Source organism: Bombina bombina, chromosome 9, assembly GCF_027579735.1.
Source record: "Bombina bombina isolate aBomBom1 chromosome 9, aBomBom1.pri, whole genome shotgun sequence".
Taxonomy (NCBI): domain Eukaryota; kingdom Metazoa; phylum Chordata; class Amphibia; order Anura; family Bombinatoridae; genus Bombina; species Bombina bombina.
Genome location: NC_069507.1, coordinates 85,859,103 through 85,871,344, shown reverse-complemented (window position 1 = coordinate 85,871,344; position 12,242 = coordinate 85,859,103). Strand labels below are relative to the sequence as shown.

At 39.0% G+C, this 12,242-nt stretch overlaps 1 protein-coding gene across 2 annotated transcripts in view; it reads left to right on the top strand.

Annotated features, from left to right (window-relative positions):
- Window positions 1–12,242, top strand: part of FAM13C (family with sequence similarity 13 member C) — a 564,754-nt gene that overhangs the window by 457,170 nt on the left and 95,342 nt on the right. The window contains exons 11-12 of one of the 2 annotated variants that reach the window (XM_053692239.1): window positions 2,921–3,004; window positions 9,770–9,865. In XM_053692239.1, coding sequence (XP_053548214.1) covers window positions 2,921–3,004; window positions 9,770–9,865 — 180 coding nt within the window. The remainder of the gene's footprint in view (window positions 1–2,920; window positions 3,005–9,769; window positions 9,866–12,242) is intronic. The other variant, XM_053692240.1, reaches the window with a different exon arrangement.

The following is a 12,242-nucleotide window of genomic DNA, read 5'->3' as shown; positions in this document are numbered from 1 at the left end:
TAAGACCAAGGGGCATTGCTGTAGTACCTTACTTGGACGACATTCTGATTCAAGCGTCGTCCCTTCCTCAAGCAAAGGCTCACACGGACATAGTCCTGGCCTTTCTCAGATCTCACGGATGGAAAGTGAACGTGGAAAAGAGTTCTCTATCTCCGTCAACAAGGGTTCCCTTCTTGGGAACAATAATAGACTCCTTAGAAATGAGGATATTTCTGACAGAGGCCAGAAAAACAAAACTTCTAGACTCTTGTCGGATACTTCATTCCGTTCCTCTTCCTTCCATAGCTCAGTGCATGGAAGTGATCGGGTTGATGGTAGCGGCAATGGACATAGTTCCTTTTGCGCGCATTCATCTAAGACCATTACAACTGTGCATGCTCAGTCAGTGGAATGGGGATTATACAGACTTGTCTCCGAAGATACAAGTAAATCAGAGGACCAGAGACTCACTCCGTTGGTGGCTGTCCCTGGACAACCTGTCACAAGGGATGACATTCCGCAGACCAGAGTGGGTCATTGTCACGACCGACGCCAGTCTGATGGGCTGGGGCGCGGTCTGGGGATCCCTGAAAGCTCAGGGTCTTTGGTCTCGGGAAGAATCTCTTCTACCGATAAATATTCTGGAACTGAGAGCGATATTCAATGCTCTCAAGGCTTGGCCTCAGCTAGCGAGGGCCAAGTTCATACGGTTTCAATCAGACAACATGACAACTGTTGCGTACATCAACCATCAGGGGGGAACAAGGAGTTCCCTAGCGATGGAAGAAGTGACCAAAATCATTCTATGGGCGGAGTCTCGCTCCTGCCACCTGTCCGCTATCCACATCCCAGGAGTGGAAAATTGGGAAGCGGATTTTCTGAGTCGTCAGACATTGCATCCGGGGGAGTGGGAACTCCATCCGGAAATCTTTGCCCAAGTCACTCAGCTGTGGGGCATTCCAGACATGGATCTGATGGCCTCTCGTCAGAACTTCAAAGTTCCTTGCTACGGGTCCAGATCCAGGGATCCCAAGGCGGCTCTAGTGGATGCACTAGTAGCACCTTGGACCTTCAAACTAGCTTATGTGTTCCCGCCGTTTCCTCTCATCCCCAGGCTGGTAGCCAGGATCTATCAGGAGAGGGCGTCGGTGATCTTGATAGCTCCTGCGTGGCCACGCAGGACTTGGTATGCAGATCTGGTGAATATGTCATCGGCTCCACCTTGGAAGCTACCTTTGAGACGAGACCTTCTTGTTCAGGGTCCGTTCGAACATCCGAACCTGGTTTCACTCCAGCTGACTGCTTGGAGATTGAACGCTTGATCTTATCGAAGCGAGGGTTCTCAGATTCTGTTATCGATACTCTTGTTCAGGCCAGAAAGCCTGTAACTAGAAAGATTTACCACAAAATTTGGAAAAAATATATCTGTTGGTGTGAATCTAAAGGATTCCCTTGGGACAAGGTTAAGATTCCTAAGATTCTATCCTTCCTTCAAGAAGGATTGGAAAAAGGATTATCTGCAAGTTCCCTGAAGGGACAGATTTCTGCCTTGTCTGTGTTACTTCACAAAAAGCTGGCAGCTGTGCCAGATGTTCAAGCCTTTGTTCAGGCTCTGGTTAGAATTAAGCCTGTTTACAAACCTTTGACTCCTCCTTGGAGTCTCAATTTAGTTCTTTCAGTTCTTCAGGGGGTTCCGTTTGAACCCTTACATTCCGTTGATATTAAGTTATTATCTTGGAAAGTTTTGTTTTTAGTTGCAATCTCTTCTGCTAGAAGAGTTTCAGAATTATCTGCTCTGCAGTGTTCTCCTCCTTATCTGGTGTTCCATGCAGATAAGGTGGTTTTACGTACTAAACCTGGTTTTCTTCCAAAAGTTGTTTCTAACAAAAACATTAACCAGGAGATTATCGTACCTTCTCTGTGTCCGAAACCAGTTTCAAAGAAGGAACGTTTGTTGCACAATTTGGATGTTGTTCGCGCTCTAAAATTCTATTTAGATGCTACAAAGGATTTTAGACAAACATCTTCCTTGTTTGTTGTTTATTCCGGTAAAAGGAGAGGTCAAAAAGCAACTTCTACCTCTCTCTCTTTTTGGATTAAAAGCATCATCAGATTGGCTTACGAGACTGCCGGACGGCAGCCTCCCGAAAGAATCACAGCTCATTCCACTAGGGCTGTGGCTTCCACATGGGCCTTCAAGAACGAGGCTTCTGTTGATCAGATATGTAGGGCAGCGACTTGGTCTTCACTGCACACTTTTACCAAATTTTACAAGTTTGATACTTTTGCTTCTTCTGAGGCTATTTTTGGGAGAAAGGTTTTGCAAACCGTGGTGCCTTCCATTTAGGTGACCTGATTTGCTCCCTCCCTTCATCCGTGTCCTAAAGCTTTGGTATTGGTTCCCACAAGTAAGGATGACGCCGTGGACCGGACACACCTATGTTGGAGAAAACAGAATTTATGTTTACCTGATAAATTACTTTCTCCAACGGTGTGTCCGGTCCACGGCCCGCCCTGGTTTTTTTAATCAGGTCTGATAATTTATTTTCTTTAACTACAGTCACCACGGTACCATATGGTTTCTCCTATGCAAATATTCCTCCTTAACGTCGGTCGAATGACTGGGGTAGGCGGAGCCTAGGAGGGATCATGTGACCAGCTTTGCTGGGCTCTTTGCCATTTCCTGTTGGGGAAGAGAATATCCCACAAGTAAGGATGACGCCGTGGACCGGACACACCGTTGGAGAAAGTAATTTATCAGGTAAACATAAATTCTGTTTTCACATAGAAAGATAAACCTAAATGCATTTTTTGCCATACTTTTAAAATTCTGAAACTAATAATTGGAAACATGTTAAGGTGGAAATAATTCTTTAAGCTATCTAAATGTAGTTGTTCCCTTAAATCCCATCCTAACATCATAAATAACTTTTTTAAATAGGATATGACAAAAAAGCAAATGAATCTGGAAAAAATCAGTCTTCAGAAATGCCTTCTGTACTTTGAGAGTATTCACGGACGCCCAGTAAGTATTGTGTGCAGTCTGGTATAAACTTAAAGGGACATTAATCACAAACTAAATGATAGATAGAATGATGCATTCAAAGAAAAGATTAGTCTGAGAATAACATGTAGATGTATTTTTTAAAGTTTCATTACATGTTTAATCATTGACAAAATAAGTGTATAGTTTTAGTGTCTATAAAACAATGGGAGTTGCCATGTTGAAACTTAGGTTACCTTTTTTGCTGCGGCCAATTAGAGACAGTTATAAATAGTCCACTAGAGTGTGCAGCCAATGGCTGTGTGGCATATATCAGTGTTCTGCACTTCCATTTTTAACAGGAACTGAAAAGCTCACAATTTCAGAATGGAATTACAAGAAAGAGGACAAAATTAATAATGAAAGTATATTGCACATTTTTTATATATATATATATACAGTTTATCATTTTATATTACCATCTCAAAGTGTTTAATGTCCCTTTTAAGCATTTTTGTTCACAATTAAAATGCACTTCTTTGTGAATAATGCAACATTCGAAAAATGAAACTAATTTTAACACATTCATTCGCTTCTAATTTTGAATGCGTTTACAAAATTCTAACATTTGTTTAATGTAATAGTATTTCTAATTATATCTTTAAATGTAATATTCTAATAATGCAATATCCGAATTAGAAAAAATTTGGATCGATATTTTTGCATCTATTATGTATCAATTTAATAAATTCCCTACCACATGATCTATTGAAGTTCTGAATAGTATTTTTTTATTGTTACATTTGAATTTTTGAATGTGGTCATACATTCGATCTGATTATCAGCATTCGAAAACAAAAGTAACATTTGAAAACCAGAAATAACATCCGATTACCAAATTTTAATGGCTTTCTATACTTGTCAACATTTGATTGTCCACTGAACTATTTGTTCTACCAAGGACATTTAACTTTCACCACAATCGGCCATCCCTACTGACTTGAAGCCAAGAAGGGAGTAGTCTTGTTGTGTGAATGATGTGTTCTTGTATATTAGCATTTACCTCCATAGTCTCCCCAATGTTGCTACTTATGACAAGTAGTTGATATACTATTGCACATAAGTCCGATATATGGAAGCGCATTATGTGTAGCTCTAGATGTTGCATTGATCAGTGCAGAAGAATCTTATTATCCGTACATGGTCCTTTCTCTTTGTCTGTCCTTCTCAATCTGTCTACAGCCTTTGACACCATTGATCACCTTCAACTGCACTAAACCCTCTGATCCTATGACATTTCTGATGCAGATGACTCGCTAATTGTCCGTAATTAAAGGGACAGTCTAGTCAAAACTAAACTTTTAGGATTCAGATAGGGCACGCAATTTTAAACAACTTTCCGGTTTACTTTTATCATCAAATTTGCTTTGTTCTATTGGTATTCTTTGTGGAAAGCTAAACCTAGGTGGGCTCATATGCTCATTTCTAAGCCCTTGACGGCCGCCTCTTATCTCAGTGCATTTTGTCAGTTTTTTTACAGCTAGACGGTGTTAGTTCATGCGTGTCATAAAGATAACATTGTGCTCAACCTGTGAGTTATTTATGAGTCAGCACTGATAACAATTCTGGAGTAGACTGTCCCATTTAATGAAGTAAGATAAATAGCATTCACAAGGCTTTTTAAGGGGTGTGTCCTGGGACTGAAAATGAGACTTTAATAACAAAATTACAGGTTTAAATATTTTTAAAGCATGTATTTTGAATGCACATATGTAGTGATGCATATTCTCCAATGCATAAATAAAAATAAAAAATGACTTAAATGTTCCTTTCAGTTCAGAATTTAGCTTTTTCAAGATGTTGACTATTGGATGCAGAAAGATCCTTTAATAATACATGTTTTTAAAATCACCCTTTGCCTTAAATATGTTTTATACACTAATTCTTGTGATGCAGCTGGAGTAGATTATATTACATCTGAAAAGATAAGCATTTCCTATATAATTCTCAGTTAAAGGGACAGTCAAGTCCAAAATTTGTTTTTATGATTTAAATAGGGCATGCAATTTTAAATAACTTCCCAATTTACTTTTATCACCAATTTTGCTTTGTTCTCTTGGTATTCTTAGTTGAAAGCTAAACCTAGGAGGTTCATATGCTAATTTCTTAGACTTTGAAGACTGCCTCTAATCTGAATACATTTTGACCACTAGAGGGCATTAGTTCACATGTTTCATATAGATAACATTGAGCTCATGCACGTAAAGTAAACTAGGAGTGAGCACTGTATTGTATTGGCTAAACTGCATGTCTGTCAAAGAACTGAAATAAGGGGGCAGTCAGCAGAAGCTTAGATACAAGATAATTACAGAGGTAAAACGTGTATTACTATAACTGTGTTGGTTATGCAAAACTGGGGAATGGGTAATAAAGGGATTATCTTTCTTTTTAAACAACAACAATTCTGGTGTTGACTGTCCCTTTAAAGGGACATAGTTCTCATCTTTAATGTGTTCCCAATGGTCCATTTTACCTGCTGGAGTGTATTAAATTGATTGCAAGCAGCTTCTTTACAGGGAGTGCAGAATTATTAGGCAAGTTGTATTTTTGATGATTAATTTTATTATTGAACAACCATGTTCTCAATGAACCCAAAAAACTCATTAATATCAAAGCTGAATAGTTTTGGAAGTAGTTTTTAGTTTGTTTTTAGTTATAGCTATTTTAGGGGGATATCTGTGTGTGCAGGTGACTATTACTGTGCATAATTATTAGGCAACTTAACAAAAAACAAATATATACCCATTTCAATTATTTATTTTTACCAGTGAAACCAATATAACATCTCAACATTCACAAATATACATTTCTGACATTCAAAAACAAAACAAAAACAAATCAGTGACCAATATAGCCACCTTTCTTTGCAAGGACACTCAAAAGCCTGCCATCCATGGATTCTGTCAGTGTTTTGATCTGTTCACCATCAACATTGCGTGCAGCAGCAACCACAGCCTCCCAGACACTGTTCAGAGAGGTGTACTGTTTTCCATCCTTGTAAATCTCACATTTGATGATGGACCACAGGTTCTCAATGGGGTTCAGATCAGGTGAACAAGGAGGCCATGTCATTAGATTTTCTTCTTTTATACCCTTTCTTGCCAGCCACGCTGTGGAGTACTTGGACGCGTGTGATGGAGCATTGTCCTGCATGAAAATCATGTTTTTCTTGAAGGATGCAGACTTCTTCCTGTACCACTGCTTGAAGAAGGTGTCTTCCAGAAACTGGCAGTAGGACTGGGACTCCATCCTCAACCCGAAAAGGCCCCACAAGCTCATCTTTGATGATACCAGCCCAAACCAGTACTCCACCTCCACCTTGCTGGCGTCTGAGTCGGACTGGAGCTCTCTGCCCTTTACCAATCCAGCCACGGGCCCATCCATCTGGCCCATCAAGACTCACTCTCATTTCATCAGTCCATAAAACCTTAGAAAAATCAGTCTTGAGATATTTCTTGGCCCAGTCTTGACGTTTCAGCTTGTGTGTCTTGTTCAGTGGTGGTCGTCTTTCAGCCTTTCTTACCTTGGCCATGTCTCTGAGTATTGCACACCTTGTGCTTTTGGGCACTCCAGTGATGTTGCAGCTCTGAAATATGGCCAAACTGGTGGCAAGTGGCATCTTGGCAGCTGCACGCTTGACTTTTCTCAGTTCATGGGCAGTTATTTTGCGCCTTGGTTTTTCCACACGCTTCTTGCGACCCTGTTGACTATTTTGAATGAAACGCTTTATTGTTCGATGATCACGCTTCAGAAGCTTTGCAATTTTAAGAGTGCTGCATCCCTCTGCAAAATATCTCACTATTTTTTACTTTTCTGAGCCTGTCAAGTCCTTCTTTTGACCCATTTTGCCAAAGGAAAGGAAGTTGCCTAATAATTATGCACACCTGATATAGGGTGTTGATGTCATTAGACCACACCCCTTCTCATTACAGAGATGCACATCACCTAATATGCTTAATTGGTAGTAGGCTTTCGAGCCTATACAGCTTGGAGTAAGACAACATGCATAAAGAGGATGATGTGGTCAAAATACTCATTTGCCTAATAATTCTGCACTCCCTGTACATTTATTTTGTTATTTGAAATACCTTCTTTTGCCTGCTGTATCCCCACATATTCTGAAAATATGAGTAACAAGCATTTTCTCTGTAGAAAAGTTATGTAAAGGGGAAAATGTTATGTAAATAGCACTGATTAATCTCCCAGTGGGGTATAGGAGGAGGAGAGAGATTTTGTAAAATAGCTGGTTGTGCTCATTCACCCCCACCATAATTGGCATTTCAATACCTACCTTAGATAACATTATCAGGTCTGCTTTACTTGCAAGAGCAACCCATTGTTAGGGCCGTGTCCTTCCGGACAACACAGTCCAAGTATACAGCAGAAGTGGAGTGTGATATTCATTGTTAGAAGGTGAGGTGTAGAACCTCTGACAGATTTGCACCACAATTTAGTATCTTACTGTGTTTTATCTCACTGAAATGTTTCATGTCCTTTAGAACAACATGTGATGGTTTTAATGAGTAAAACCATCTAATACAAAAATAAATGTGAAGGAGCAATTTCCCATACATTTAATACTTTGCAGTAGGTAGAACAAGACATTTTTGGAACACAATAAGAGAAAGCTAATTTTATAGTATAATATCCCTTAAAAATATATATACTGTGGGTTTCATTGATTAAATCTGTGCTAAAACCATATAGATCAGGATTGTTGCAGTGTCATTTTAAAATGCAAATAAAGGATCTGTCTGTACTTATCACTATTTTCAAAGGTGCTCTCAAATATTTGTTTTAAAAGCTGCTCTATTGTTTCAGTGCCCTTAATTTCTGACATTAAACTGCAGCATTGAAAGCATCTGTTAATTTTAGTTCACATTTAGCTAGAAGGTATTTCACCCTTATTTATATGCAGCATACTGCTAAAAGTGCATTCCTATGTTATAATTGATCTAAAAATAAATATAAGAGAAAACATTCTTTCTTTTACTTGGTGTATTCAGTCCACGGATTCATCCTTACTTGTGGGATATTCTCAATCCCTACAGGAAGTGGCAAAGAGAGCACACAGCAAAGCTGTCCATATAGCTCCCCTCAGGCTCCGCCCCCCCCAGTCATTCTCTTTGCCGCTCTAACAAGTAGCATCTCCACGGGAGGGTAAAGAGTATGTGGTGTTAGATTTGTAGTTTTTATTTCTTAAATCAAGAGTTCAGATTTGTCTCCTCAAATTCAAATGGATCAAAGAACCAGAGACTCTCTTCTCTGGTGGTTGTCTCAAGTTTACCTGTCTCAGGGAATGAGTTTCCACAGACCGGAGTGGATCATTGTCACGACCGATGCCAGTCTGGTAGGCTGGGGTGCGGTTTGGAACTCCCTGAAGGCTCAGGGACTATGGTCTCGGGAAGAATCTCTTCTCCCGATAAACATTTTGGAGCTGAGAGCGATATTCAATACGCTCCAAGCGTGGCCTCAACTAGCAGAGGCCAAATTCAACAGGTTTCAGTTGGACAACATCACGACTGTGGCGTACATCAATCATCAGGGAGGAACAAAGAGTTCCCTAGCGATGAAGGAAGTAACCAAGATCATCAAATGGGCGGAGGATCACTCCTGCCATCTATCTGCAATTCACATCCCAGGGGTAAGAGGAGAGGTCAGAAAGCGACTGCTACCTCTCTGTCATTCTGGCTGAAAAGCATAATCCGATTGGCTTATGAGACTGCTGGTAAGCAGCCTCCGGAACGAATTACAGCTCATTCCACCAGAGCTGTGGCTTCCACATGGGCTTTCAAGAATGAGGCTTCTGTTGAACAGATTTGTAAGGCAGCGACTTGGTCTTCTCTGCATACATTCACCAAATTTTATAAATTCGATACTTTTGCTTCTGCGGAGGCTATTTTTGGGAGAAAAGTTTTGCAAGCAGTGGTGCCTTCCGTTTAGGTTACCTGACTTGTTCCCTCCCTTCATCCATGTCCTATTGCTTTGGTATTGGTAGCCCACAAGTAAGGATGAATCCGTGGACTGAATACACCAAGTAAGAGAAAACAGAATTTATGCTTACCTGATAAATTACTTTCTCTTACAGGTGTATTCAGTCCACGGCCCGCCCTGATATTTAAGTCAGGTTCAAATTTAATTTACAATAACTACAGTCACCACTGCACCCTATGGTTCTCCTTTTTCTCCTAACCGTCGGTCGAATGACTGGGGGGGCGGAGCCTGAGGGGAGCTATATGGACAGCTTTGCTGTGTGCTCTCTTTGCCACTTCCTGTAGGGATTGAGAATATCCCACAAGTAAGGATGAATCCGTGGACTGAATACACCTGTAAGAGAAAGTAATTTATCAGGTAAGCATAAATTCTGTTTTTTTTTTTTTTTTTAAATTGACACTCAAGTCAAAATAAACTTTTATTATTCAAACAGAGAAGCAGTTTGAAGACACTTTCCAATTTATTTCAATTATCAGATTTTGCAGTCTTTTTATAATCACACTTTCTGTGGAACAAGATCCTACTGAGCATGTGCAAAAACTTACAGGGTATACGTATACTAGCCTGTTATTGGCTGGTGTCTGTCACGTGATACAAATGTGAGAAAAAATTAATTTGTCAGAAAAGAATCTACTGCTTATTTGAAATTTAGAGTAGGTGTTATTGCATTGTCGTTATATTATGCACTTGTTAATTACTACTGCATTTAGTGGTCTTTTAAGTACACAATTTTTTTTTAAATTTTTTTTTTAGGTTACAAAGCAAGAAAGAAGTCTTATGAAGCCTCTTTATGACAGATACAGGATAATCAAGCAACTATTGTCTAATGCGTCATTGATTCCAACTATAGTAAGTAGTATGTATGTATATGTGTGTGTGTATGTATGTGTGTGTGTGTGTGTATGTATGTGTGTGTGTGTGTGTATGTGTGTGTATATTTGTATATATATATGTCTGTATATATGTATGTACGTGTGTGTGTGTATATATATATATATATATAAGATTAATTCATTTCAGAAAATATTTTTTAAAGATATTTGTTTTATAAAACCAAAAATACTATTTCTTGCACCTTTTCATGTTCAGATTAATGTACTTGTCAAATTGCATTATAGTTTGTCATAAAGACCTGAGCTTCTAGCAGTGAGTTTTAAATAGTATAAAAACGTAAAACAAGAGTATATTGTTCTTAATAGCATGCATAATTTGCACAATGTATATTTTATTTCTTTGAACTGCTGTCTAATTAAAGTAATTATATAAACAAACTGATTCCTAAAGAAAGCTTCTCAATCTCTTCTGATCGATTATTATTATTATTTTCTCCAACATAGGTGTGTCCGGTCCACGGCGTCATCCTTACTTGTGGGATATTCTCTTCCCCAACAGGAAATGGCAAAGAGCCCAGCAAAGCTGGTCACATGATCCCTCCTAGGCTCCGCCTACCCCAGTCATTCTCTTTGCCGTTGTACAGGCAACATCTCCACGGAGATGGCTTAGAGTTTTTTAGTGTTTAACTGTAGTTTTTATTATTCAATCAAGAGTTTGTTATTTTAAAATAGTGCTGGTATGTACTATTTACTCAGAAACAGAAAAGAGATGAAGATTTCTGTTTGTATGAGGAAAATGATTTTAGCAACCGTCACTAAAATCCATGTCTGTTCCACACAGGACTGTTGAGAGCAATTAACTTCAGTTGGGGGAACAGTGAGCAGTCTCTTGCTGCTTGAGGTATGACACATTCTAACAAGACGATGTAATGCTGGAAGCTGTCATTTTCCCTATGGGATCCGGTAAGCCATGTTTATTACGATCGTAAATAAGGGCTTCAAAAAGGGCTTATTAAGACTGTAGACTTTTTCTGGGCTAAATCGATTCATTATTAACACATATTTAGCCTTGAGGAATCATTTTATCTGGGTATTTCTTCTGTTATGTGTGATCAGTCCACGGGTCATCATTACTTCTGGGATATTATCTGCTCCCCTACAGGAAGTGCAAGAGGATTCACCCAGCAGAGTTGCTATATAGCTCCTCCCCTCTACGTCACCTCCAGTCATTCTCTTGCACCCAAAGACTAGATAGGAGGTGTGAGAGGACTATGGTGATTATACTTAGTTTTTATAACTTCAATCAAAAGTTTGTTATTTTACAATAGCACCGGAGCGTGTTATTACTTCTCTGGCAGAGTTTGAAGAAGAATCTACCAGAGTTTTTTATTATGATTTTAACCGGAGTAGTTAAGATCATATTGCTGTTTCTCGGCCATCTGAGGGAGGTAAAAGCTTCAGATCAGGGGACAGCGGGCAGTTGAATCTGCATTGAGGTATGTAGCAGTTTTTATTTTCTGAATGGAATTGATGAGAAAATCCTGCTATACCGATATAATGACATGTATGTATACTCTACACTTCAGTATTCTGGGGATGGTATTTCACCGGAATTACTCTGTAAAAGTACATTAAACCTTTTAATAGGTATTTAATTCATGTTAAACGTTTTTGCTGGAATGTAGAATCGTTTGCATTTCTGAGGTACTGAGTGAATAAATATTTGGGCATTATTTTTCCACTTGGCAGTTTGCTTGTTTTGATTATGACAGTTTCGTTTCTCTCTCACTGCTGTGTGTGAGGGGGAGGGGCCGTTTTTTGGCGCTCTTTGCTACGCATCAAAAAATTTTCAGTCAGTTACACTTATATTTTCTGCATGATCCGGTTCATCTCTGACAGAACTCAGGGGTCTTCAAACTTCTTTGAAGGGAAGTAGATTCTCTCAGCAGAGCTGTGAGATTTAATAGTGACTGTGATTTAAAACGTTGCTCTGTAATTTTTATGTTTAAAATTTAATTAGTGTTATTTTACTAATGGGAACAAACCTTTACTAAAAAGTTGTGTTGTTTGTTAAGAGTGATGCTATAACTGTTTTTCAGTTCATTATTTCAACTGTCATTTAATCGTTTAGTGCTTTTGAGGCACAGTACGCTTTTATTAAATAAAATTGTAACCGAGTTGCATGTTTATTGCTAGTGTGTTAAACATGTCTGATTCAGAGGAAGATACCTGTGTCATTTGTTCCAATGCCAAGGTGGAGCCCAATAGAAATTTATGTACTAGCTGTATTGATGCTACCTTAAATAAAAGCCAATCTGTACAAATTGAACAAATTTCACCAAACAGCGAGGGGAGAGTTATGCCGACTAACTCGCCTCACGTGTCAGTACCTG